Source organism: Talaromyces proteolyticus, assembly GCF_021365285.1.
Source record: "Talaromyces proteolyticus strain PMI_201 chromosome Unknown BGW36scaffold_12, whole genome shotgun sequence".
NCBI classification, from domain to species: Eukaryota; Fungi; Ascomycota; class Eurotiomycetes; order Eurotiales; family Trichocomaceae; genus Talaromyces; species Talaromyces proteolyticus.
Window position 1 is genome coordinate 499,662 of NW_025764288.1, and position 27,156 is coordinate 526,817.

General features: G+C 46.4%; 11 protein-coding genes across 11 annotated transcripts; 4 read left to right on the plus strand and 7 right to left on the minus strand.

Moving 5' to 3' along the window:
• Positions 1–128: 128 nt before the first annotated feature.
• Positions 129–1,457, minus strand: BGW36DRAFT_388027 (uncharacterized protein). Its single transcript, XM_046217188.1, has 4 exons — positions 1,306–1,457; positions 1,097–1,244; positions 446–1,034; positions 129–425 (listed from the first exon to the last, which is right to left on the minus strand). Exons 1-4 carry the CDS (start codon positions 1,346–1,348, stop codon positions 144–146), a joined length of 1,062 nt encoding a protein of 353 aa, XP_046067371.1. The 5' UTR covers positions 1,349–1,457; the 3' UTR covers positions 129–143.
• Positions 1,458–1,569: 112 nt separating this feature from the next.
• Positions 1,570–2,931, plus strand: BGW36DRAFT_388028 (flavoprotein-like protein). The gene has a single exon (XM_046217189.1). The coding sequence runs from the start codon at positions 1,702–1,704 to the stop codon at positions 2,695–2,697; it is 996 nt and encodes a 331-aa protein (XP_046067372.1). The 5' UTR covers positions 1,570–1,701; the 3' UTR covers positions 2,698–2,931.
• Positions 2,932–3,041: 110 nt separating this feature from the next.
• On the minus strand, positions 3,042–5,425 carry BGW36DRAFT_431834 (uncharacterized protein; the record flags this gene model as incomplete). The annotated part of the gene is made up of 7 exons (XM_046221039.1): positions 3,042–3,982; positions 4,034–4,252; positions 4,307–4,459; positions 4,549–4,783; positions 4,855–5,055; positions 5,118–5,192; positions 5,282–5,425. 7 exons carry the CDS (start codon positions 5,423–5,425, stop codon positions 3,042–3,044), a joined length of 1,968 nt encoding a protein of 655 aa, XP_046067373.1.
• A 535-nt stretch (positions 5,426–5,960) lies between these two features.
• Positions 5,961–7,724, minus strand: BGW36DRAFT_465063 (uncharacterized protein; the record flags this gene model as incomplete). The annotated part of the gene is made up of 4 exons (XM_046222276.1): positions 5,961–6,393; positions 6,460–6,582; positions 6,673–7,507; positions 7,580–7,724. 4 exons carry the CDS (start codon positions 7,722–7,724, stop codon positions 5,961–5,963), a joined length of 1,536 nt encoding a protein of 511 aa, XP_046067374.1.
• Positions 7,557–8,784, plus strand: BGW36DRAFT_388030 (uncharacterized protein). Its single transcript, XM_046217190.1, has 3 exons — positions 7,557–7,922; positions 8,005–8,398; positions 8,458–8,784. Exons 2-3 carry the CDS (start codon positions 8,024–8,026, stop codon positions 8,536–8,538), a joined length of 456 nt encoding a protein of 151 aa, XP_046067375.1. The 5' UTR covers positions 7,557–7,922; positions 8,005–8,023; the 3' UTR covers positions 8,539–8,784.
• A 270-nt stretch (positions 8,785–9,054) lies between these two features.
• BGW36DRAFT_431836 (aromatic ring-opening dioxygenase family protein) lies at positions 9,055–10,146 on the minus strand (the record flags this gene model as incomplete). The annotated part of the gene is made up of 4 exons (XM_046221040.1): positions 9,055–9,702; positions 9,773–9,840; positions 9,926–10,057; positions 10,137–10,146. 4 exons carry the CDS (start codon positions 10,144–10,146, stop codon positions 9,055–9,057), a joined length of 858 nt encoding a protein of 285 aa, XP_046067376.1.
• Positions 10,147–11,111: 965 nt separating this feature from the next.
• On the minus strand, positions 11,112–14,027 carry BGW36DRAFT_363620 (fungal-specific transcription factor domain-containing protein; the record flags this gene model as incomplete). The annotated part of the gene is made up of 5 exons (XM_046214481.1): positions 11,112–12,010; positions 12,067–12,229; positions 12,306–12,581; positions 12,652–13,992; positions 14,013–14,027. The coding sequence occupies 5 exons, from the start codon at positions 14,025–14,027 to the stop codon at positions 11,112–11,114; spliced, it is 2,694 nt and encodes an 897-aa protein (XP_046067377.1).
• A 956-nt stretch (positions 14,028–14,983) lies between these two features.
• On the plus strand, positions 14,984–17,169 carry BGW36DRAFT_388035 (uncharacterized protein). The gene is made up of 6 exons (XM_046217191.1): positions 14,984–15,899; positions 15,958–16,120; positions 16,184–16,388; positions 16,445–16,624; positions 16,688–16,877; positions 16,932–17,169. Exons 1-6 carry the CDS (start codon positions 15,234–15,236, stop codon positions 17,070–17,072), a joined length of 1,545 nt encoding a protein of 514 aa, XP_046067378.1. The 5' UTR covers positions 14,984–15,233; the 3' UTR covers positions 17,073–17,169.
• A 549-nt stretch (positions 17,170–17,718) lies between these two features.
• On the plus strand, positions 17,719–20,193 carry BGW36DRAFT_411002 (major facilitator superfamily domain-containing protein; the record flags this gene model as incomplete). The annotated part of the gene is made up of 6 exons (XM_046219161.1): positions 17,719–17,860; positions 18,008–18,064; positions 18,134–18,663; positions 18,784–18,946; positions 19,013–19,616; positions 19,721–20,193. The coding sequence occupies 6 exons, from the start codon at positions 17,719–17,721 to the stop codon at positions 19,947–19,949; spliced, it is 1,725 nt and encodes a 574-aa protein (XP_046067379.1). The 3' UTR covers positions 19,950–20,193.
• A 1,096-nt stretch (positions 20,194–21,289) lies between these two features.
• On the minus strand, positions 21,290–21,745 carry BGW36DRAFT_431840 (uncharacterized protein; the record flags this gene model as incomplete). The annotated part of the gene is made up of 1 exon (XM_046221041.1): positions 21,290–21,745. The coding sequence occupies one exon, from the start codon at positions 21,743–21,745 to the stop codon at positions 21,290–21,292; it is 456 nt and encodes a 151-aa protein (XP_046067380.1).
• Positions 21,746–22,225: 480 nt separating this feature from the next.
• BGW36DRAFT_349182 (putative DNA polymerase alpha catalytic subunit) lies at positions 22,226–27,111 on the minus strand. Its single transcript, XM_046213284.1, has 5 exons — positions 26,613–27,111; positions 24,854–26,557; positions 24,253–24,804; positions 23,453–24,193; positions 22,226–23,406 (listed from the first exon to the last, which is right to left on the minus strand). The coding sequence occupies exons 1-5, from the start codon at positions 26,991–26,993 to the stop codon at positions 22,426–22,428; spliced, it is 4,359 nt and encodes a 1,452-aa protein (XP_046067381.1). The 5' UTR covers positions 26,994–27,111; the 3' UTR covers positions 22,226–22,425.
• Between the last annotated feature and the right edge of the window lie 45 nt (positions 27,112–27,156).

Here is a 27,156-nt window from a genome sequence, read left to right on the forward strand (position 1 = left end):
GAGCTCCTTTCACATACCAAGTAAATAACACACCGGATAAATCTAGAGGATATGCACGCGTAATTAGGAGAGGCATTGATGCTAGATAAACTGCAGTTGAACAAATAGGACTTTGCTTCATGTTTGCAACTAAATACTCGTAGCTATGAATTGGACGCAAATAATTTATGTACTTCGCCAGGCTTCAGTGTGAGCACTCGGCTTCGAGTCTCACGCTCAACCGTTGAGGTGGCTACATCAGTATCAATATATTTTGGATTTAGAGGGGCCTGATCATGCAAGCACCAGATGACCTTGTCCGGTTGCCCCAGCCACTTGATTTCTTCGGTAGCAAATTGCGCAGCTGAGCCGTCGTACGGGCGGCCGTTGAGATTTGCCCGTCCAGCAATTCCTAATATGGCAATATCAGGTTGCGGCTCGATTTCCTTGAGAATTCCGCTATAACCCCAAGGTGTCCATTCCATAACAGCGTCTTTTCCCCTAGCAAAAAGTTGTAGAGAAGCTGGCCGCCATCATAGAATGAATGTTTGTTGCTCGAAGTGTCCTTGAGATAGCTTAGGAAAATCTGCATATCTTCAGGTATCGCAGGAGGCAGCTGAGGCAGTCTCATCAGGCCCCCTAAACCATAAGTCAAGGCGCGCGTGATATCTGCAGTACATGCAAAAGGAGACGATCCGGTATAGATAGTCCCAGAGTCGATCATTTCTGGTATGGACCGGTGATCGCCAGGGGGCATGAGGCAGTGTAATGATGGGTATATATGGACTGCCATCACCGCATCTGAGGAAGGCGGCATAGGTGGACCTGGAGGTCCTGGAGGTGGCTGACCAGGTGCCAATTTCTCCATCGCAGCCTTCGCTTGGACAATGGCTTCCTTTCTCTGGTCAGCAGTGAATAATGCAATGCGCTCCCCTCCGGCAACTGCCATGAGCTGTGCATCTGCAACTCCGGCATCGCGCATCACATTGATTACTTCCCCGTTGCCGACAACCAAGGCACCGGTTCTTTTAGCTAGGCGGTCCGTACCTGGGAGGCTTGTAGAAGGAGCGAGTTAATCCCACTGAAGACCATTACATCCCATGGCGTTTCTACTTACTGGTCGAAGTGGGCATGACTAACAAAAATATAGTCGCATTCATTGACGTCGTCAATAGATAGGTACTTAGGTAGGCTCTCAGGTCGGTCGAGCCAGGTATCCAGGAAAATAGTCAATCCCTTCGCTTTCAAACGAAAGGTTGTTGCCCCTGGACAGCTCAGTCGTACTGTATCAGCGGCATAACTCTTAAACGGCGTACGCATACGTACCAAACCATTCAATGGTTGCGTCGCCAGCTGCGTCAGATGACATTGTCTCGGTGATGGCACCCCTTTTCACAATTGATATCTCCTCGTTGAGTTCTGCCCGACTATCTATTCTGAATAGAGGAAGAATAAATCCTCTTTAGTGGTGCATGATCATTATCGTGTTAAATGATGGAGCCCGGTCTGTGGAGGCGGGTTGCATGTGACCTGCCCCCCGCAAACTCCGGCCCAGTTGTAGGAAAGGATGCAACCAATTTATTTCAACCATTTATCTTTCTCCTTCGCCTCTCCCAATCAAAATTTGGGGGAGTCAAATCACCACACGTATTCTCAGTATTTCGAAAGAGCAAATGATAAAGGGCAAGAAAGACAACAGATATATCTAAGCACAGAGCAAACATGCGGATCCTCGGTCTCTCAGGTGGATCAATCAATGGGAACTCTGAGATTCTCTTAAAAGTCGCTCTAAAAGCAGCACAGGAGGTCTCTCCAGACGATACACATATCAGCTTTGTTCGGATTCCAGATGTCTCTATTCCCAAACACTATCGAACTGATGACATCAGATTCTCCAACGGGGCCATCGAACAGGTTGACGACGACCCGTTGGTGCCAGATGACCGGCCTTTTGTCCTAGATTTGATCATGCAAGCAGATGTTATCATCTTGTCCTGTCCAATATATACTCGAACTATTCCAGGCATAGTAAAACATTTCCAAGACAAGACTATGGGACCGTTCCAGGACACCGCCATGGCTCGACTACGCCAAAAGTCCCAACCTGGTGATGATCAGGAGAAATACGATCTTCTTTTTAAGCCTCGTGTCGCCGGTCTCATTGCTGTTGGCGGGGCTGCTGGTACGGACTGGACTCCATTTGGGTTACCAGTCATGCACCAGATGCTGTTTCCAATGGGTGTCAAGGTGGTTTCGCAATTTCAAATCCACGGCTGCGGCCTTCCTGCGTCTGTACTGCTTGATTCTGCAGCCATTTCTCGCGCTCAGGGTTTGGGCAAGGCCGTTGTTTCACAAGCAGGGAAACATGACGCTTTGTTTCTAGGAGATCAGAAGGGTGTCTGTCCACTGTGCCATTTGAACATGATCGTCATAAAGAGTGGCAACCTGATCGAATGTGCAACCTGTGGAGCTTCAGGTAAGCTTGTTGCAAGCCAAGATGCAACTGGCCAGCATAGTGTGGTTGCGAACTTCGATGCAGACGGTCAAAAGACCTCCGTCCTAACGGAGTCGGGGAAAGACATTCATCTACAAGAGATAATTCGTATTGGGTCGGCTCTACGGCCGCAGCTTCCTTCCTTGGAATCTCAGAGAGAAGAATTTAAAGGGCTCGATGATGTGTGGCTGGCTGAGCTACCCAGTAAAACGCACTGCAAATAACGCTCGAGTGTTCAGCTGGTGATGTCGTTCATATTGAACGCGAGGCCTAAATTTTGTGTTGTACTAGAGTTCTTCATTAGGTATACGGAGCATATTGGTCATTGCTTCCCGTATCTCTTAGGATCAAGGAATAATATTATTCCAAATTCTCGAATTATCAAACTGTAGATAATGGATTGTCTCTGATCACTTGATCATCCTGCCTCATAACAGCAGTTACAATTAGAAGTCGACTAAGATGAACATATTCTCTGAGAAGAGTAGAACACATGATAAATGTAGAATATCAACTACTGACTACAGGCATGAAGCCTGGACTTTTTTTCTCCCAATAAAACGGCATATCAAAGAAGCTTATAAGCATCACTTAAATCTTGCACGCCTGTTCCTTCGACTGCTTTTGCTTCTAGCACACCGAGCACCGGAATCTCAGCTAATCTTGACACGACACTATGCAGCGTCGGTAACTCCTGCCAGCTTAATGGGTCAAATGCCACCTGCGCCGTGCGTGCCTTGCGAACGCGTCTGATGCGTGGAGGGCTTTCTGGTGGTGGAACGACAACCGTGTAATCAGCATCAGCTTTTCCTGGGCACCCCACCGCTGGGATGTAACGGTAAATTAAAAGACCTCCATCTTTAGGTTTCGGCACTTCCTCTGAAAACATATACGAGGACTGTGGAACAGTGTGCATTTCCTGTAAGTCTTCCCATTGGAGATGAGCAAACGCGTGACCCCTCCAGCCTGCCCTAACCTGTACAGAATCGTTGGTCCGCGATACGTCAATCGAAGCGAAGAGTTTAGGAAAACCAAGTTCCTCTCTGCCGGTTAATATAGGATCGGCCAAGTTCTCAAAGAGAACTACTAGAAAGCTCCCTTGAAGGACGTTACCTTCTTTGTTCGTGTACTGGATCCCGTGCAAAGTCAGCCCTAGCATATCATAACCGCCTCCACCAAGCCAGTCCATTTGATCAATCGTATTGCAGCTAATTGTTGCTTCTGCAATTGTACCCAAGGAACTGAACCGGAATGAAGAATTGGGAAGGAGATTGTCTAGAATGGCACGGGATGTTTGAAAACGAATCGAGGCCGTATTAAAAGTCGAGTGTTCACCTACGTGAGGATTTCCGAGCCAGTCTTGACGGGGCCCGGGCAATGGCCCGAACGATACTGGGGCTCTCCAGTACACTGGGCAATCTTCTTGATTCCATATCCAGTTTCGGAGTTGTTGGGTAGAATGATGCCATGCATCATAACCAAATATTGTACTCATCCATTGTGGCATGCCTACATGAGCGTTAGTCACGATGTTCTTTTGTTTCAAAACTATATCACAACCTTCAGGATAGACAGTACCTTGATCATGATGGTCCTTTTTATTACTATTGTCAGCAATATGCAACTGTTTTTTAACACTCTCTACACGGGCCTTTCGGCACTCTTGAAGAAGTTTCAGCCGTGCGGGGATTTCCTGATGCGGTGTGTTTTTTGGAAGCATAGCAGATAGCGAGACCGCATCTTCAATGCTCATACTGGCACTCAATTCTTGGAAAGGACCTGACAAGTATATATTAGCAGACAGCGTGCAAACCGGGATAAAGGCCTCCAAACCTTCGATTTTCCCACGGGCTGCGTCTCCCAACAGTATAAAACGGCCAGAGGATGTTTGATCATCTTTAGCTATATAGTGCTTTGTTTTCGATAGTTTACAAGTCTCAATACCCTGTCTCATCAAAGGCTGTATACCTTGTGAGGACCCAAATACTGTCTGTATCAGAATCCTTTTGATGGTCACTATTTGGAATATTCTAGGTGAGTTGTATCCTCAATACTAAACAAGGCGCAATACTTACATGAATGTTCCTTATCTTCGTCAAAGGAATCGCGGCAGAGGCTCATTATGTGAGTAACACTATCCTTTGAACCAACACATGAATGTATAATCCTATCGCCGTCGATCTGCCTAACCAGGACCCCTTCGTCTGCTGCGCTTGAGGTACATAGTTTATGCTGAATTGACATTGCGATGGTTGTAAAGCCACTAGGAACGGGATCCTCGCCTATTATAGCTAGGCGACGTGTAATAGACTGGATTTTCTGTTTTTCAGCTTCTATACAGGCTGCGTTTATAGACGTATTGGTCATATTGCCTCTCCTACCTGTTGTCCATCTGCTCCAATGATCAAATCCGCCGAGTACATATCTCCATTTTCCGTGGTTAGAGTTCCTGTCTCGGTTTCTAAACCCACGATCTCACAGTAATCTGAAATGATATACTGATGAACTCCGTGCCGGTTCTTGGTTACTAATTGCGACCGTAATCCATCCAACAAATTCCGACGAGACACTATCCACCACGGCTATCAGATGTTAATTGATGCCGTACGTAGTTTGTTGTTCAGCGTTTTGGTATACCACTTACATACTGCCAAGTTTTGCCTATTTCTTGGGCATAGATGAAGTTGCATTTTTCCATTCCGTCTTCGTATTCTCTGAACTAAAAAGACGTCTGTGAGCACTGAACAGATGGATAGTCTTACAATCGATCAAAATTCTTCCATCACGCCTGATCCGTGCTAAACTCACCTTGTGGATCTGTCGTCCTCCTATATCTTCTGCGGAAAGACCTACACGCCCTAGAATGCTGGTAATATTCGGTGTCAGGTGCAGGATATCATCATCGTGCTCATCGGTCGAAGAGGATGGAGAAGATGGGAAAATCTGCGACATTGAGAACTGAGCTGTGCGGTTCCAATAACAGACTCATTGCCAGGAAGTGCCTACGGTAACTTGGTGTCCTTGGAGTTGAAGGGCCACACTCGCGACCAAAGCATCCAGCCCGTCACCAACAACTAACACAGATAGGAAATCACGAGTGAGTCTATCTTCAGCCCTAGACATAATGTTAAATATCCAATTAGATGTATTTTGAAGAGAACGAGAAGGGAAATCAATGAAAACTAGCTATGTGTACATGATGAAAGGGCAAGAGAGGGTGGGATGACAGCTATCTTTCAAGCTGCCATATATTTTTCGCCCCTGTTTCGCATACATGTGTTCTAAAAGCATCCCTCGGGCAGTGGGGTTGGGAGATTAAACATTGAATTCGAAATATGTGTAAAATAGCACACAGACTACTGTGGGCAAGACTGCCCAACAGATGCGAGGAAAGCCGCAGATATGATTTACTTGTAGATTAAAATTCAAGTTCCCTGGCTAAACTCGCTTGCGTTACAAAATTTATAGTAATCATACAACTTTCCAATTACGCGTTGGCCGTCCACAAAGACCGGATCCACCAAATACCAAGACCGGTTGTTCCAAGAAGCACTGCAAGAAAATGAGCCAATCCCATTCTTGCACCCTGTTCAAAAAATCCAACCTGAAATCCTGACTTTTGAACTGGAGGTTTCAGTGTGTCTCCTTCTATAGCCGCCTCCAGTGTGGTTATTAATAGGTCTGACGGGAATGTGAATAAGCTGCTGTTCACGGAAACATCCTGACGAACATTGAAAATTGGAGATGGCTTTAAGTACTGATTCAACACCTGCTCAATGGGGAAAAATGGCAACGGCAAGAAGTGATTTGATAGTGGTATTCCATTTACATAAGTAGGTTCGGTGGAGATGTTGGTCAGATAACGACTTTCAGGCATGTTGCAGAAATAGTACCAGCCAGAAGGGCCTTGCGGCGGAATTCTATATATTATTCAGGTTAGCAACTGCTCTGTGAACTTCTCCATAGCCATTTGCTGTTGGGCTTACAATTGGGCGCCTAAGCTCATTGCAGCCTCCACGCTGGTGACTGGCACTATCAGAAGCCGGGCCCTAGGCGATTGAGAACCGCCGTTCACAAAAGACTTCAAAGGGAAATAATCGTCCAAGTATCTTTAAGGGAAGACATTTCCAGTCAGCGTTTATTATGAAATATGAATCAATAAAATAAAGACTATAGGGGGACCAAGAGGGAATGACAACCTCCAGTCTGCTTTGCCCACCAATATATCGCCGCCTTGAACCTCCGTGATCGAGCCGCCCAAGGCTTTAAACGCTTGGACTGCGTCTGAAGAAGCTTTATCTTTTTTAAATGAGGTGGGGCTTTTCGACATCAATTGATGACCAGCCAAGGATGCCTCGCCTACAGCTGTTTCCAATGCAGCGCGAAACTCAGGAAGAATGAATTCATCGACGAAAACGACACTTGGACTAACCAAGGACTGTCCGGAAAGGACGATAAATTTGGCCACCGAAATATCTCTTGCCGCCTGTTTAATATCCGCATTTCTTGTTACAATGCATGGCCAGGCCGTGGATATCGCATGGATTAGGCGACGCTCCTGAGAGGCGTAGTGGCTGTCGCTCTGCTTGGTTAAATCGAGTGCCTGTTCATCGCTGATGACAACAGCATCGAATGGACACTCCAAGAGAGCGGTGATGCTTTTCTTATAATCCGCTTCGGAATTAGGTACCACTAATTGAAGGATCTCTGCATCGACTTTGGATCTCTCATATAAGTGCTGTAACTCGATAATTGTCGCTCTCCACTTGTCTGCAGATGGAAGGACAATTACCGACGTATTCCCTGTGGCAATTGTGTAGGCTGCTTGAACAAGTGCCTGAGCGACGACAAGACGGTTGCCATTTAGCACCAACACTGTCCCTAGTGGTTGTGAGCGATGTAGATTGTCTCTGCCCTGCTCTATCATTTGCTCTGCTGCCAATGACTTGCCAAAATCAAGGAAATGGAAAACCTCTCGAAGTTTCCATAGGGTTGTATGGATTTCCAGCAAGGCGTCGGCCGCACTATATCCGTCTGTTATATTGAAACCAATGTCAGGCTCCTCGATCGTATTGTCAATGCACGATGATGGGACTTATGTATGACCTTTCTGCAATGCTATCACCAATTTCGATCGGTTGAGCTTCAAAGCATGATGCAGTCTTTGGATCTCTCTTTTCCTCCGTTGCACGCTCTCGATTCGCCCCTCTAACTTCGCCGTGTAGACGGTGGAGAAGACCGCATCTACCATATTGAGAAAGTGTTTTAAAAGTCAATATTCAGATTCCGAGAAGTTCTGCTCGGTTACCGCGAACGATAAATTCTGTCCTGCTATCTTAAGTAGGTTGAAGTTGATTTTCATTTTGTTACACGAGACAGTGTCGTGCAGCATATCTCCACAACCCGACCTGAGCGGTTGTGTGGAGACCTCGTTATTCAGGAGATTCGGGTATGTAGCGCTCACTACATTTCATCGAAGGCTTTTCCGCAGTTATTGAATCTATCTTTTAATCTAACTGTGTATGCCACAGAAAATATCACTTCGACAATATGTTTTCATCGACAGCCCAAACCCTCCAACAATACAGTCAGGCAGAGCGCACTGCTGCGCTTCGTCTCCTTGCTGACTATGAGGTTAAGCGGACAATTTATTCAAGTGATGAAGAACAAGATAGCACCAACTTCGCCAATTCTCCAGTGAATTCACTAGCACAAGCTGATGATACACGCATTGACCCGAGCACAGCGAGACATCCTCGCGTGCCAAACGTGATCGCCCCGGCTAGTTGGCCTAGAAGTTTTAGACGAATGCCTCCATACAGGCCCATCAATTATGACTTGGATGCCCAAGAACGGCCGACAGGCGACAATCCTGTCATTTCTGTGTTTCTCGTCATTGTGTTTTGTGGCTGTGGATTGATGAGTGTAAGATTGAATCATTCCCCTGATCTCAAAGAAAGGTCAATAAAAGTCATATCACATAGACATACGCATGGGCCTGGAGAAATACGTTGGGTCGATTCGACAAGACGTCTTTTTACTACCAAATTGGAGGAGAATATTGACCACGACAGTCATTGACTCACCACAAAATTTTCTTGACCAGCTACTGGACTCTGGGCAAAGGTTGCTTACTTCAAATAGTGACTATTCAATGACGAGAGATCTATCGATGTGTCATGCTCTAGCAGCGTTAACCCAACCTACAACTAAATATGTATACTTTAGTGGTTGTTGAGAATGCCTGGATTTCACGCGAATTACAATGTCTATAAGATATAAAATCAATAAGCAAAACATGTAAATGTATATATACTGATACCAATATGATAGAGAATACTTCTATTGCAGGCATATTGTAAGAAATTTAGACAGATAGGCAATTGCAGGAGATAGAGATTACTTAGGGAAGCTGGGCTCAATTCAAGACATAGGAAAAAAGTGGCAACATTGAGAAGAAACGTTAAATGGTACTAACCCAATTATGATTCTACATTTTATGACCGATTATAAAGTGCTGATAAACCTCATGTAATTAATCTCCTTATCAGCATCCAGAAGAGAAACTAGACAAGGATATTTTATTCCCAGGTGCCCAGTTGAAACTGACTATTTGCCATATTGACCAACTCCCAACACTCGGCTAAAAAAGAGTTTGGCCAGGCAACATCTTCCAAGTCCCCAGCTACACCGCTAATAAAAGCTGCTGAGATGAAATGATCATCTGTGCCATGAGCCTCCCGGTATCTCGGATGTTTCATGAGTTTCGCGATTGCTCTCCGCAAGACCGGGCCACGATTCATTGTAAAGGCGTCCTCCATTGCCTGCCGGAACTCGAGAGCAAAATCACCCGGAGGTACTGATTGTGCGAAATTATCTCTGTATAGAACCATTTGCATCCAATAGTTGCGGTAGAGGTTATGCACCGTGCCACCAGAACCGACAATCAGCACGTTCTCGTATCGCAGCGGTCGCAGAACGGCACCCATCTTGATATGGTAATGAGGGTCAAACCGCGCATTTGCAGAAATCACCACAACTGGGATATTTGAGTTCCGTAAAGGAAACATGCGTATCAAAATTAAGAAAGTGTCGTGGATGTAGTCAAATGTCGTATTTGCTTCAACCTCAAACCCACTCTCCTGTAGCATGCCAATGACCCTATGGCCAAGAGGGATGTCGGGGACGAGTTTAAAATTGTGGTATCGTTTCGGCGCCACGTAGGCTACCTATACGGGCACGAATTTTTGCATCAGCTTTAGTCAATTACATGGTATTCCAAGACAAGAATATGCACACTGGTGTCTTCTGTGGCTGCGGGTTCATGGCAACTTCAATCTTGTTTCCTGTGCATTCCCAGTGTGCGCCTATCCAAATGTATAAAAATCAGCTTCATAATTCATTGGAAACTAGTTTCTTGTATAGGCCCTCCCCAAAATAGAAAGGACTCACCCATCATTACTATGCTTTTTACGCCACGTTTTTGTGCCTCATCGCCAACAGATTTCCAGACCTCGGCCGGCTCCGATTCCTCACCGAGCATCATAGTCGAGCCATGAGAGAAAAAGAAAGCTGGGGTTGGATCTATCTTAAATCGAGAGTTGCCTTAGCGTCAGTTACAGCAAGCGCAAGGCTGTATGATTCATGGGTATGCTTTACTTACGGATAGGCATGGTTTTCCAGTGTGCTAAGGGTGCAGCAATGTCCAGAATTGATAATTTTATTCAGCCAAATACAAAAACATGTACGACGGCCTGCCTGCTCTCCCCCTTTTACCTTGTAGATTGACAACAGTTGGTCTAGGAAATCGTTCACGCTATTTCCGGAATTGGTCAATCGGCCAAGGTGGTCGGCTCAGCGGGGCGGAGAGCTTTCATATAACAATCGGCTGAGAGGGGGGAGGATGATGAACACTGTTGTTCGATAAGTTCCAGTCCATTTTCAGACACGCTACCAAAAACGGTGATGGGTGCCCAAGTGTTACATCTGGCCTATTATCTGCACTAATAATGAGAATATGTATCAGTTTTCACATGATCCTATGAGGAAATGCAAGCTAACAATACATATGTAAATAAGTCTCGCTTTATGGAGATGTTATTGGACGCAAAATTCGCTAGTAAAAGCCCACACTGAATCTTCTAAATTTTTCCGCATAGTCTAATATCGTGGAAATCGTGGTTGGTGCGTAATGTTTTTTTACCTCCAGTAACTTTGCGAGGCCAAGCCTTGAACGGCTCTCGGTATGTCCGGTATGTCCACCTGGGCCAAATTTGCAACTGTCTCCGAGCAGACCAACTCAAACTGACGGTCTCTCAGATGCAATGGGAATTTGTCATCCCCTCTCCTTTTCGCTTCCGATTTGCGTTACTCGTCCTAACCCTCAATTTATACTAGTAGTTGGACTTTCGAACTCGAGACACCATATCAATGTGTTGTACTAATTACTATTTCACGTTTCTCTCAATGATAAACATGTTGTATACAAATCTAAATTTATGATTCTCCGTTGAACATACGAAGCTCGTGATAATCAGCGCCATATCAGCGCACTAATTACCCATTTTGATTTCATTTTGGTTCATAGCCTTAGAAAGAAAGTTTTGCACTGCGCTGAAACGGTGTGCAGGTTGCATGGTTATTGGTGCACTTTTGCATAGCGAGCACCACGGGAGCTGGAACTGTCGGTGTCAGAGACACATTGCTTCAACCTCTCCAGCCAGCTTGCTAGTCCTTGACTAAGTGCCCAGGAATCCATAGACGCTAGGATTTTGGAGCCTAGATCAAGGAGACGTAACGAAGAGGTTGCACAGGGAATTGGTCCCACCTCGGTTATATGAGTCCGTATTGCAGGCTCATTGTTTATCCATGCTTGTGTAACAGAGTCATTGCCATTTTTATCCAGACGAGCAACTCGCAAGCGCATCTGCGGCGATACTCTGGCCTCGTTGTCATTCTCACCATCGAGAGAAAGGTTATTATATGTCCAGAGCGCGAGGGTAGCAAGGAGAGCCATCAACGGACTGGAAAACGAATGTGGATGTGGGTTTAAGCGGAGAAGGCTGCACAACTTCGCAGCATGAACAGCGGCTACCCTGGCGTTACGGCCACCATCCTGAGCTACCCAGTTCTGTAGCTGTTGAAGATCATGGGACTGGCACTGATTCATTCGGAAAGATCTCGTATAGTCCAGCATCTGTTCTTGAGGGATGTTTAGTAATACTATAGCCAGATCTATGTGGCAGTCAAGACTGAACTGCAATGGTCCAGGTGAAAAAGAAAATAGTCGCAGGGATTCTAAAGCCCTTACGGCGGTAGATATCAGTGAAAGAGAAGCTTGGTCGCCCTGGATCTTCTGACCGGCGAAAGGGTCAGCGATCTGTTGTTGGTGTGCTGCCACAGACCGGTAGAGGGCGAAAACTAGAATCACTCGCGAAAAATGGCCTAATTCTTGAGCCATAGGTTTGCCTAGCCGGAGTTGGGATAGAGCTGCAGTAACGCCTAAGCTCATTTGCTGTACGGCTCCTTGAGTGTCTCCTATGTGAAAAATATGTTACTCGAATTTCGTTGGGGTACATAACGCGGCGCATTACCATAATCGGTACGTTCCCAGTAACGCCTCATATAGGCCACTTTCCACGTTTCTGCACTAGGGGAGTCCCAAATTTCATCGGGGCAAGGTAGGGATTGACGTAACTCGGTTACTGCCATATTTGCATGCAAGTTGAGGTACATGGCGGCGTGAGCATCAAGTAACTGTACTCTGTTGTCAGACAGAATTCTCCTCCAGTAATTAGGGCAGTAGGGAAAGCATTCTTCTCTAGATACTCACAAAGACACAGAAGCCCAATCTTCTTAGCGATTCATCATGTGCCCACTGTTGCCATTTATGCTCCAGAAGCATTCCTTGAGTTGTTGGACCTATTGACGGCTGACCGACTGAACTTTGAAGTGAGCCGTTTCTGCGACATAATGTCACGGGAGTATTCCGAGATGCCTCTGCAATCTCGAACAGCCTCCTGTCTCCGCTGTACATCATACCAATGGAGTTGAGGACAATCGTCTGCGCCATTGAGAGTTGCCGAGCTTGACTATTATCTTGTTCACACTACGGGATGTGATAGTCAGTAACAGCATACTACACCGGTTTATAACACTCTTCTGGACTAGTAACCTACTGTGTACGCAATTGCTCGACGTAAGAGCTCTTGTAAGGCATCCGCGCATCTACTGGACTGTTCAATCTTGGAGTACCGGCAACCGATCGCAGCCGTAGCTAAAAGCAACAATCGTGGAACATGCTCCGGGTTGAAGGTTGCTTGGTGAAGCATAGGGAACACAGAATGGAAATACTCAAAGTAAAGTTGAATAAAGCAGTTTAGCACCTTCAGTGGAGGCAATGCCGAGTTTTTGAACGGTATGTAGTGTGTCCCGTTATTACTGGTTCGTTCGACGAAATGAACGATCCCGTCGTATGCATCCTGGCTAAGCTGATTGACGTGGGCGAAGTCTTCAGCGTCTATAACGTCCATGGGTATGTGGCGCATATCTGGAAAGCTTGTCAAGTTGTCCAATTTACTGGGCTCCCAGTCCGTTGGCCACGAATGAGTATTTGCATTCTGCCTTTGTCCGCCGTCTGATATAATCTGCTGTACACCGTGGTCGCCTGAAAATTGGGATGTTTGTTGGGGATGATCGTATGGTAGTCCACCATAGGTTCTCTGGTTCGCGTTACAATCGTTATAACTACGAGGGAACTGTTGTTCCTCATGCTCATTGAGGGGAGGCAACCTGCGGAAGTCCGAATCCTGAACGTTGTTTAGGGACATATCGGGTATAATAGGCATGAAGGTGCTGTCTCTCATTAAGTGATCGGTGATATTGTCGAGAGCCGAGTCGAAGGTCATCCAGTCCACGATGCCAAACTCATGTATGGGTGATATATCATCTCTATCAAGAGCCATAGTTATGCCACTCGAATCAGTGGGAAAACTCATATCTTTTGACTGCAGTTGCGTCGATGCCGTGGGGGTCATCATCTGATAGGTGCCATATAAGCGAGCTGGTGAGATGTCCACATCTGTTTGTGACAGTATAGCAGGCACTAACTCCGGAGTGGTTTCACTGATACTGCTATGCATGGCGCGCGATGCGACAGGTGACACCGTACCCATTGTATTTGGAAGGCCATTTCCTTGTTGTATCTCGAAACCATGGTTCTTCTCCCCAGTCGTTTCGCTACCATCACTACTGCCTGCTTGGCGCATATTCTGAGACCGAGGTTCGCTCACCGCTTCATCATAATCGTTGCGCATATCTTGGTTTGGCCTTGGTGTCACCCTTATGTTGTCAGGATGTTCCAAACTAGTCGGCGACCGAGTGGGCTCGGGAGACAATCTATCTTCTTCGTCTTCCGCTTGCTCTTCTGTTATATCTTCTGGATCAGCTGGAGAGGATTGAGAGCCTGTGAGGACGGCGATCCTTGTCCGCGAGCGGTGAACATAAATGCATTGCACGCTCTTTGAAGTACATCTCTCACAAGGTTTCTTCCCATCACATCTCAGTCTGAGCCGTGCGCAATGATTACACGCTCGGGAAACCCGAGGGGCAGTGCTAGTTGTTACTAGGCGACTATTTGATGATTTGTGAATAGAAGTGTGGCGGTTCAGCGAATCCCTTCCTCAAGAAGGCATGATTAGCAAAGAGGAAAAGAGGACTCCCGAAACGGCAGCAAAAAGTAAAGCACTCACCTACGAGTAAACGCTTTCTGACAGACAGGGCATGTGAAGGGTCTGCTGTTGGTATGGGATAAACGGTGGCGCGAGAGATGCTCCAGGCGCTTGAAAGAGTCGCCACAAATGGAGCACTTATATCCAGCATTCGAGGCTCCGTTTTTCTTGTTTGTCGGCATCAATTTGAGGACGATTATAGCTTAATCCAGTGATAAATACCACGCTAGTACAAAGGGAGAGACTGGAGTTGCTCGGTAGTAGGTGATTGCGCTGTGCAAAGGAGAGCACGGTCTAGTGGGACGCAATATCACGAGCTTGGCCGGTCAAAAACAGTGATGCGGTCGCTGTGGGGGTTACATTTGCGCGGCGTAACTTTGTGCAAGGAGCCGGTAGGGAAGAGAAAATGTGTTATATTTTAGCATGGGATGCTCGACAAGCGTTCCAAATGTTAGTTATAGATGGTGAGCGAGGGCGAACATGAGTGTCCGGGGTCATGTGCTCGTACCAAACATGTAACATGTTTGGAACGCTATAAATGCGCCCCCCTCTAGATTGGGTTAGTGGCTCTATTGGCGTTTTTGAAGCGTATTAGACGGTTCCGCCCGAATTGGGAGGAGCTTTGAAATTCCGGAAAGTAGCATTACGTCGCAATTGCGCACGAAGCGGATACTAGTTATGGGCGATTACCAAATCCGCTAGTAATTTACGTGTAAATTCTACCCACGACGAAGGTCGACATCCTCCTCTGCCTCTGCCTCTGCCTACTGAGGGCAAGCATCTTTAATCTCTTATCAACCCCTGGACCCTGGTTGTTCCCTGCATATGCAGATGTAGATGCAATTTTAAGTGCCGAGATCCCACCCCGGGTATGAGGCGTTTAAGTTCGCGTTTAAATTCGCATTCAAGTGCCGTGTCTGTGCTGAACAAATAAATCATTTGCCTTGGTGTTCCCCCACAATCCGGCGACCTGTAAAAGCCAACGTCATGCATACAAAAAAAACGCTAAGCAACTGCACTCTGACTGACCCATGGCCACAGAGCAAGAAAAACGGGGTAGCGATTATTTCCAAAGGCGCAAATTAAAACCTCAAGCCTCCCTCCGCTCCAGTACCAACGAGGAAGATGGTGGTGGGCTGCTGATAGGTCGCCCTATACGAAACTGCGAAACTGCCGATTCTGCAATGGCCCTGAAAGTGATCATCGTAGGTGCCGGGCTGGCAGGCTCCCTCCTTGCCAATGGACTCCTCAACAATGACATAGATTTCGTCCTATATGAGTCGGATGAGCAAAGCTCGAACCGTGAAGGGTATCAGATTCGCCTAGGAAGTCCCGCACTGGCAGGCTTCAACGCCTGCCTGCCCCCCGAAGACAAAGACGCCCTGATTGCTAAATTTGGCCGGTCTGGAGGCATGATATCCTCGGCGCCAATATTATATAACACACGCTTTAAAGTCTTGTTGGACCTTACCAAGTTTCCCGCCTATACCAAGTCGGCGCCTATCAACCGGGTTATTCTCCGTGATTTCTTTCGCAAAGGACTTGATGTGGCAGAAAAAATCCAGTACGGAAAGCAGTTTAAAGAGTATCGGGTCATTCCATCAGAGGACGGCTTGAGTAAAGTCGAGGTCCTATTTGAAGACGGGTCGCTAGATGTTTGTGACCTTCTAATCTCTGCCGAGGGAAGCCGCTCGAGGGTAATGTTGAAGTATCCCACCGAAATTAGGTGGATAACTGACAACGTTTACACTGCAGGTCAATCACCAAATTGGGCTGGATAACATTGTGCAATTAACCGACAAATGGCGATTTCTGGCCAAGGGTCCTCTATCAACGGAGAAGTTGAAAAGCTTGCCGCCAGAAATCAAGAAGGGGCCAATTACAGTACTCAAAGATGGATTAATATTGTTTTTTTCCGGTACTCTTCTCGTCCTTTTTTCGAATACTATTTTTTTAACCTATTATACACTAACCTCCACAGCATATCTGCCAGCGCCAAAAAATAGTACTCCGCCAGGAAATCCAGATGAACAAGGAGGCAAAGAGCATGAGACTATTTCAGACGGTGCTAGCTTATTCTGGAGTTTGTCTGTGCCATCTGAAAGGGTCCAAAAAGCAGGAGATGCAGCGTTTCAGGATAGGCTTGCCTTCTGCATCGAACAATTGAAAGACTGGGATTCAGGATTGTCAGTGACATGGGATCTCTGAGTTTGTTAGCATGTTGAACTAACGCAGTTTGTAGCCATGAGATGCTGAAGGCCACCGATGACACATATATTCATGTATTCCAAGCTCGCGCGAGTGAAATGCCTAAAAAGACCTGGCGTGTCGACCAACGAGCAGCCTCGAAAGGTAACCCAGCAGTTGGACACAGTCATGTGTGGCTCATTGGCGATGCCATTCATCCTATGCTTCCATCGCGGTACATCACTTGCCATTCCTAATGCCCTTTTTCTATCATAATAGGCTCATATTAAAATTATAGGGGTATGGGTGGAAACCAAGCGATGCGCGACACGGCTGATGCACTACCGATTATCCTCCAGTTAGCCAAAAAGTCGGCACATAGCGGACTTTCAGATGTTGACTTTGAGAAAGCGGTCCTCGACTATGAGTCCCTCATGATGTCCCGTGCGTTTGGCTGGGTCAAAGCCAGCGGGGGTACGAGTGGAGAGGTAAGACATTTCAAACATTATCCTGATCCAGTTGAGCTAACATCTCGGATGCAGATGGTTGAGCCTGAAAGCATCAAAGGTAAAATCCTACTTCTCTTTGCTGCTGGTGTTCTTCATATTGTCCATGTCTTTTTCCTCATCCGTACTGCGTTCGGGTATCGACCAAAAGATGACGCCCCAGAGCTACTAGACTAGCCACCGGCCAATTCTTCAATACACATGTTAGAATGCATTGTAGAATTAGTTCAATTACAAATGCGCTCTGTTTTACTTAACAAACAATTTTTTTTTAGCTCGTTATTGCTCTATTCCATCGCTTCTACATGACCAGGCCCTAATCAACCATACAAAAGTCGCGAAGTGGCTGGCACTGCTCTGTAACGTGCGGTAGCGATACGCAATCCCCATAACTAGCTCTATGTTACATATATATTCACATCAACCCGCATAAGTACTATCAATAATTACGTAAATTCTCTCCGCTTGAACGGTGATCCCATGGCTGATTTGAGAGAGACATTGCATCTCGGCTTGTGGGGAGCCCCATGGGGGGACGGCGCGGGGGTGCTTCAAGTTACGCCACCACAAGTCCCGAGCCCTGGTTAGTGAGAAGCACGGAGCATTCTATTGCCTGGCGTAATGTGTGCCGTTGATCATATTCCAGTCACAACTTAGAAGACTCGCATAGCATTTATCAACCCCTGAAGCTGCCCGTGCCTTTGGATTTCATTCTTAGATGTCATTTTTCTTTTTATTATGACCATCGTCGCTGTTATTATTACTATTATCATTACTTATTCATAATCCCCGGAGCGACCCGGTAGATCATTCCATACGCAAAATGAAGGACACGGATAATACCTCTCCTGTCAGTAAAATGGATCTCGAGCTTGAGCACCTTGAAAGCGTGACCCAGGGGACAACTCGATTGTATGACGGCGCATTCATTCGCCTGGTGCCCATGCCCTCGAACCATCCTGATGGTATGTTCTCTCATCCTTGTCTTTGCTCCTTCCGATTGTATTTTTTTGTGCATCAGAAACATAAATACGATCTGTAATTCTGGTTTTTTTCTTGTACCTTGAACCCATCGAAGAGCAAAAGATGAAAAAGTTGATTATATGTTCAAGATCCATTGAATATGAGGTCCTACAGAAGAACACTGGCTATTATATCGGTTCTTTTCTGTAAGTGGTACACGGCTGCTAGCAGCTTCTCTAGCAGCACAAGGTTTACAGTCAATTAACTGACATTAGATGGCGCCATTGCGATTGCTATGCAGCAAATCATGGCATCTTTTCTCCCGGTGTTTATGCTCGAGTATGCTGGCCTAGATCCCAAATTGCTAAATAACCCCGGGGGTCTTAATGGCGTGTTGGCTGGACGGTTGGGGCCGATACAGGGTGGTGCAGGTGGCCCTCTTCCTGCAGCCAGTGGAAGCAGCAATCCTCTTGCGGCGCTCGCTGCTATACCTGGAGCACAACCACTCAGCAGAGTGAATTTTCTGGCTTCATTTCCCGTCCTGATGGTTGGTTTGAGCAATTACTTCCTCATCCCACTTGCTGTCACATTTGGACGTCGTCCCGTCATGATCTTTTGCGGAGCCATCGCCTGGACTGCCTGCGTTTGGGCAGGTCGAAGCACATCTCTGTCTTCACATATTGCCGCCAGATGCATTCAAGCTATTGGTGCCGGAGCGGTTGAGAGTCTGATTCCACTGATTGTACAAGATATGTCATTCATTCATCAACGAAACCGCGCTATCGGCATGGTCTGGGCGTCCCAGGTATGCTAGTGCCCCCACCCCCAACCTCTGTTAACCGTATCATGGTAAAGGGAGAGAAAAGGAAATAAAAGAAGGAACACTTTGGTTCTGCTAGGAAAGTTTCTGACAGGATACGGTTAGGGCGTCATCACAATTTCGCTTGGTATTGGCGCGAACTATATTGTATCCCGTATTAGTTGGCGTTGGTTATATTTCATCGGAGCAATCATTACCGCGGTATCTTGGCTAATGATTATCTTCCTGATGCCCGAAACCCGTTGGGAACGTTCACCCTCCGAACTCAGTGAGCGGCTCCGTATTTTCGTATAGTCATTCCGAAAGACCTTGGTTTTTCTGATTCGTTTTGTAGGAGGCGAAAAAGACGACCTAGACCCGACAAAACGGCGACCAGATATTGACTATGAGACCTACGGCCGTCCTACACCCTGGTCAGAATTTGGATTCTTCCGAAATGGCGGAGTCAATGCAAAGGCCGGACTTGAGGCGGTGGTTGGAATCATGTCAAGTTTGACCTTACCAGCGGTCATCTACTGTGTGATCATGAACGCAGTGCTCTTGGGTATCAGCTTGGGAGCTAGTCTCACGGCCACGACGGTGCTTTTGGCGCCACCATACAATTGGCCATTCTCCAGCTTGGGCTTGCTTGTCATCGCGCCGTTTATCGCTAGCATTTTTGTGGCCGTTATTGGGGGATATCTGTCCGACAAGACTACTAATTATCTCACCAAGAAGTCTGGTGGCGTTCGCGAGCCCGAGGCTCATCTCTGGAACTTTATATTTCCATTGTTGGCGGGCGTGGTGGGCAGTGTTCTATACGGTGTCGGGGGAACACTCGTTGAGACCGTCCATTGGATGTGCCTGTTATCCGGGATCTGCCTGTTAACATTTTCTTTTCTCACAGTGAATGTGCAGGCCTCCGTATTTTGCATTGAGAGCTATCCCACCTTGGCAGGGTCAGAGATCCCCTCTATTCCGGCCTCCCTTTACTAACACTTCATACCCACTGATAATCCCAACGCCGTGTCCTACCATATGCTGACTTTTCGTGACATTACAGACCGGTTCTTGTCAACGTCTCCAGCTTCCGTAACATCATCGGCTTTGCCTTCACGTATGGAATACCAGATTGGGTCGCAGGCATCGGATATCTTAAAACCTATGGCATTTTCGCTGCCATCATTGCATTAATGATGGTTCCTCTACCCATGTTCTTCCTGTATGGCAAAAGCTTCAGAAAGTGGGGCGGGTTTGCCAACAATTCCGCGGCTAATGGCGTGAAGAATTGATGCCTCGAGGTGACAGTGCTACCTACATTACAACAGCTGAGAATTTTATATAAACTAGTCAATTCCGTCCCAAGATGCAAGAGTAAAGGATCCCCAAGCGAAGCAATATATATAGGAGGCGTTTAAATGGGGCGGCGCTACATCGCCACCCCCCAAAGTGATTTTTCAATGTTGATTCCATAGCCGGTACAGCGCTCGCCACATGTGACATCAAAGCTCTAGTTTCTAGTTTCCAGTTCAAAATGCATTATTTATCATCTTGGAATTGCTGTTTTAATCATTTTATTCATACCAGTTAACAACTATTTCGACCAGTCCCTCATACTACTTCTCATCTCCGAGCCATCGCGCTGCACGGCCACAACCGCGTCATTTCCTACATTCTACTATGGCACTATACTAGTCTCACTGGTGTCTCTAGAGCGGCTCCAACCTTTGTCTTCTTGCGGTGCAAAGTCTGACAGCTTGTTCATTATTCCTCTATTCCTTTAAACCGCGTAATATGTAAAGCTCTAGATGCTTCCAGGCACACATGCCTTCTATCTCTTGTTGGGCATTATGTCTTTATCTAGTCAGATTGGGCATCAACTACCTGGCCAGGACTTAGGCTTTTTAGCTTGGTTCTCCCCTCCTCCAAGGAAGGGAATCAAGCGATATCTTTTGTATGAATTTTTGAAATTATCTTGTAATATAAGTCTACTTGGCTTCAAATAGCCTTCGGTCGAAGCCCTCTATATCTATATTATCCAAACCAATAGCTATCTCCCTAGTAGCCTTGCCCTATAGCTTCAAATTGAACGGTGACGCTTCAACTCACTCACAACTAGTCTATCCAGACACCCCCGGACACGATTTTACCCGGAACGTGTTACAAAAAACCCTCTAGGACTTCTAGGCCTCACCCTCACCCGCGGTGACCCTCACACCGTCGTTTTTGAGGGTCAACGGCTAGTGTTGCTGGCTCAGCTTTGTCATCGGCCACGATCATAAACCTTTGCTGCTCGGATATAGAGATACACATTATTTACTGTCACTAGAATGCCTAGAGCAACTAGGTTTACTCGAATATTTGGACATGTAACTCTTGCTAAACATCTGACAAGGTGGATCTGAGCCGCTTTCGTTACAGCGTAGGGCTATTCGAATTATTCGCTGGAAGACATGAAAAGCGAAAAACGAAGGAGTTGAGAAAAAGAAATTAAACGTACAATAGAACTACCACTAGGCTTGACTCTAGCCACACTCGCGACTGCCACAAATGCGCCCTGAGTAGCATTGGGTGTCTTGGCCGCATTCGTAAGCTATAAATGACTTTTGACATTTAAATTGTAGCAATTGTCCTAGTGCATTTCATCCAAATTATTGTCGAGATTCAACAAATCCCAAATTTGGGTCCAGCCGCCGTTTGAGATCACGACGTTTAGCCTGCCCGTTTTGGTGTCTGCCCTAGTGACCAGGCGCTCAATCTCCGTCTGGTCTCTCAAGTTGGCACGAACGGCCAGCGCGCGAGGCATGCTGTTGGCGTCCTTGAACTCGAAAAGACTCGTATCCTCGCCACTTTTACCATGTGGTTCGAGAGCTAGAATTGACAGCTCTTCTGGCAACGTCACAGCACGTTCTGTGTTAAATGAGAAGTTCACGACTACTCCTATATCAGAAATAAATGCCTTGGCAATGGCTACACCGAGCCCTGCTGATGAAGCTGTTACTAATGTGACTTTGATCCTACTGATACCTTCGTGCAGAACTGTGTCTAAATTTATTTTGAAGCTTGGCAACTTGTCGCTATGGTACATACTCATATTCAGAAAAAGAAGGGCAAGCCCTTTACTTATCAATGAAAACTAGCCGAGAACGATATCGCTGAACATTGGACTTTGGAGCTTAGCACTGATATTACACATGGACTTTCTGTGTCCCTATACTGCAGAAGAGCCACTCCACTATGAGTATGCATAGAAATGAGTGAAGCTAACGAAATCCCAGTTTTATGTAATGCTTAATTGGTCACCTTATTAATCGTACCATTCCACAGGGGACTTTGGACCTCGGGGAGAGGCTCTGTTAATCGTAACGGAAAAGATGCTATTTTCGACTCACATCCAGGCGTATTAAATTTTCACCTAAGCGCTTTTGTGGTTGTCTTGACCGACCCAACTGAACCAAATGACAACCTAGATATTGGTTATCTTAAGATATCACTATATTGACACGGACCTGGATGCAAGTAAGGTCCAGTTAGATACTAAGGGCAAGTCTTGAAATTTGAAAAGTAGTTTAGGTTTGGCTGATGATTCGAAATAATGAATATACTCTATAGCATCATCCATGAGAGTAGTTATGCGTTATAGAATCTACGCTTTTAAGAAGCATAATAGAAAAATGAACATAAAACATCGTAATTGAAATATTATCACTCTGATAGCCAAGCAAAACAACCGTAAGTATGAATAATGAACAAAACAAGCCAACCAGCTTAAGCTATCATAAATTTGAACAAAGAATCCATCTCAACCCATTGTCGTCCGCACTTCCTCAGATATCCATCCACCACGCCCTTGACTGTGTCGAACCTTGTTCGGTTATACTCGGCAAGAGTCTTAATACTATCCTTCGCACTGGCGGCCTCCTTGTCAGCCGCAGATTTGGCCTTCTCGACATCCCAGAGACCGGAGAAGTAGAGAAGCTGGTTATACATTTGTTTCTCAGTGTACTCGTAATTCATCCGACCCAGACAACCTTCTGCGCGACCTCGGGGGCCGAGACACCGATGGCCGTAAACGCTCATTTGCCTTGTGCGGTTGCCGCAGGAAGAATCATCGCAAACAAGCCAACCTTCATAGTATCTAGCTACCTGGGCACGGATTTGGCTTTCCACCTGCGCAACGATGGAGACGGTGGAGAACGGCTTAGCACATGCCTCGTTTGGACACACCAAGCCGTGTGGTGTGCACATTTTGGGTGACGATATCAAGCCCTCAAAGATGCTGGATTTACTACAGTGTCGACATCGGAGGTTAAGACGAGCGGCGCTTTCGAAGCGCACCGAATCTGGAATCTGAGATTCTAATGGGTGGATTTCAGAGTTTTGCTGATTGCTGGAACGATTCGTGTTGATCTGGTATTTCCGTACATCCAGACCGAGACATTCTGCAATGCGGACAGCATCTGTTCCTGGAATAGGGGCGCATAAACGTTCGATGGGAGGGAATATTTGCTTAAGTAGATAGTATTCAACATCAGGTTTAAGCTCAGAGCCAGCTTTGATAACATCCTGCAGAGTGTATGATCGTTTAGGTGGAGGTAGACTAGCGGTTTCCGAGTCACCGTTGGTGATGATATACGATATGACATCATTAGGTCGTACTGTTTTGCCCCGAGCAATCTCTCGAAGAGCAACTTGAGCAGGGGGCATTGTCTCCTTGTTTGGATACTCTTCCGGCCGTTTGGAAAGTTTCTAATCCTGTTAGCATGTAACGATGAACGTCAGCGCGAGTACGTACTGTATAGATAACGTATTTCTGTACTGGAACTTTGTAGTCTTTCATCTGAGCTGTAATGTCCTGGAGATATTCATGGACCTTGTTGAGGACAACTTCCGAGTCCTCACCGGAAAGGATCTCGTCTAATAGCTTTTTCGAAACTTCCTTGGATAGAGCACAATATTCACGTCGTTTCATATCAAGACCCTTGACCTCAAGCTTGTCGATATATTTGCCATCAACTTCAGTCATATTAATAGCAGCATACTTCTTCTTAGCGTGAAGTAGGAGGCGTCGGAAGACATTGTCAATGTCAATTTCCAAGAGCTTATAACGCTCATTGACGGAGATCTTGAACTCTTCTCCAACCTTCAGAGCGTCGCTGATGGTGTCCATATTTGTGTTGATCATAACCGAATCAGTATCGCCATATATAACGCGCAGCTGCTTAGACTCAGCCAGTTCCTTCGTGTTACGAAGGATTTCTCGCCCTTTAAATGTTGTAAGCATAGCGAGTGGGCGAGCGTAAAAGCGAGATTGCGTGTAACCCAAACAACCATACATAGAGTTGGCTGTAAGCTTCAAAGCCAACTGCTTGGTATCCCATAAGGCAAGTTGTTCAGGCGTCGCTCGCTTGTCTTTCATGAGCTTCTTAACCTCTCGTCGGCGACTAACGAGGGTTGAAATCAGTCGTGGTAGAACTCCCTGTTCTTGATCGGATGAAGGGACTTCCGGAACCTTCTCTTCGTTCTCATTTTCAGCCTATACATGATTAGTGGTCTTGTTTGTGATTAACTTGGGAGGGAAATAAATCGACGTACTGTGGCAGTTCGATCAACAGTCGTGAAGCAAATGTTGAACTCCTGGATAATGCTTGGATACAAACTGTTGAAATCCATGACAAGAACGAATCGATCATAGAGTCCCTTTTCGGGCTCGAAAACCAAACCACCCTTGTATTTCTCTTTTTTCTTCTTGTCGGTCGAGTCTTCCTCATCATCCATCCTTTCCTCGGCTTTTTGTTGCTTCATCGAATACTTGTCTGGGCAGATATATTTGTTACGATGGAATTCATGAAGCAAAATGTACTCGTTTCGCTCAGCTCGAGTTCCGCTGAGCGTTCTCGCCCACGAATTACCAGCCAAGTTGGTGAGGACTTTGGTAAGCGAAAGCATCTGAAGCCGTAGTGACAGCGCGGCAATAAAATACGTATCGGCTTCGCAGTGAGTAACATACTTCATCAATCCTTCTTTTGTTGTAGCCCACGTTTTCAATGCGGCTTCATTATCGAGTTCACTGCGCATGTGATCATCACCCAAGTAGAGTTGACACATCTCTGTCAAGCTCCACGATTGACACTTCAGCATAAGGGACTAGAAAATGTTAGCTCATTCAGTACTAGGAAACTGATCAGTATGTTACCTTGCCCATATCGTTAGCAAGGTCACACATCAAGCGACCGGAAATAAGATGCCTGTCCGAAAAGAACCCGCCACCTTTATTAAAATTCTTTGGCCACTCAGAACGTTTGAATCGACCAATGCGAGACCAGCCTGGTGTCTTCTTTTCCCGTAGACGGTTCAGAAGAATGCTCAATTCCACTTCTTGAAGCTGGTGTCCTATTAGAATATCTGGATCCATCCTCTCAAAGAGGGCTAAAAATTTGCTCAGGAGGATTTGCTCAGTTTTCTCTAGCATATAAGTACCACGTTGTTTCCTGACTTCGGCTTCGATACCAATCGGATAGGCAGCACCAGAGGGACGCATCACAGTGAATGTCTTACACGGAAGCTTTTCCGGCGGCGTAGTCTCAGTCAAAGAAATGTTCTCGTATATACGAGCACTCGCGACCAGAATCTCCTGTTTGTTTTCTTTGACGTTGAGTTGAGTTCTAAAGGACAGACTCATCAATGTAAGAGAGGGAGTTTCAAGATCCGAGTCCGGAAGGGTGGTGATCAAGCTGGGTTTTGTAACCTGACACTCGAACTTGCACCATGACGCATTGTTGACCGCGTTGCAGTCTGCCTCTTCAATCTTCAGCCAGCAGGGCCCCATGATACGTTTCCAGAGGACGAACTGTTCGAAGAGTGCGGTATTGGTACCGAATACGTGAGAGAATGTTTCGCCTTTTGTATCCATAGGTAATACGGGCTTGTCATAAGGGTAAAGAAGTTTCAGATATTCTGCTTCCTTGGGGACGCCTTTCAACTCAAAAGCATACTTGCGGGTGCAAGGTTTCATTTTGTGCATACCCACCTTGAGCCTAGACATCAATTCATCCACCTCTTTGTACACGTCTTCCAATTCGATCTCTTCATCAGTGACTCTGCCGTTCTGGAGACGATGTTCACGGGGCAGGAAGAAGAGCTTGCGCAGAATATTGTCAACCTTGACAAAAGAGCTGACATAAGAGCCGGTCTTTTTGTTTTTCACTTTTCCAAACAGACATAAGCTGCCGTTGACCTCAGCGTAGTCGAGCCAGAACATCTGAATACTGCCGTCGTCTTCAACAACATCCTGTGCCCGCACCTTTCCAAAGGTGAAGCTTTCTGTAGCAGGGCTGCTCAAAACGTTGAGTTTACTTGTCACATTGTCCCACGAAGCCTCGACTTCGGCGGGAGCTCGTGGAGGCGAAGAGCTAGAAGGTGAAGGGTACGCCTCCTTTTTGATCTTGGGTGGTGGAGGGCGACTGCCAGTCATATTGACATTAGAGACTTTGCTATCAATATGGCCAGTGGCTTGAGCCACATCCATCATGTCATCGTCATCCTCTTGTTCAAATTTAGACGTCTTCCTTTCCACAACTTTTGATATAGGTGACGAGGGGAGAGCGTCGCTCATCGGCACGTTGTCGTCATCGTCAGCTAGAGGGAGAGGACCATCGTCGTCATCTAAATCAACGTCCGATTCATGCTTAATTAGCATTGGGGTGTCATCTCCCTTTTTTCGCATGCGAGGTTTGGGCGTCTGTGATTTTTCGGATAACGGAGGGGAAAGTATACGGACTTTGCGACGCGTGTCCGACTTGACGATGTTTTTTGTTGGAACGCGAGATGGTATTATATTAGTATCGACGCCGCCCAAAATATCAGCCATGAAAGCCTCGTCTTCAGCGGTTGCAACAGGCTATAGCTAACATCAGTTCCATGCCATTCGAAAGGGAGAAAAGGGGGAACAATACCCTCGGCTTTGGAGTAGCGGCAGTGGTACCACTATTAAAATACTTTGTGATGCCGTTGTTCATCTTCTCCTGTCGCTGCTTTTCTTCCTCACGTTTCCTTTTTGCAGCTTTGCCTCGGGCAGGAAGCTCCTCCTCGTCGCTTTCGCTGTATTCCATTCGTTCGTCATTCCAGACTTCACGACCGTCATCTGCGTACCCCTCCCCATTGTCATCGACAACGAAATCGTCCTCGTCCAGGCGTTTCCGAACAACTTTTTTATAACCATCTTCGTCAACTTCGTCATATATCGATTTTTCTTCTTCGACTTCGTAGGTAGTGAGGCGCTTCTTGCCTGACGCCCGCAGAGCCCTTAGCTCAGCGAGCTTAGCCGCTCGAGACATTGTAGACAATAAATCAAAAGCTATATTGATTCATAAGACGCGAAAATAGACCAGGCAGAAAGCTTGAATGGCAGAACATCAACGTGTTGTGTGCAATTGGGCGTGAGAGAGAGGGCGGAGACTGCTGTAATGGAGAACACGACGGGACGCGCAGGTAGCAAGG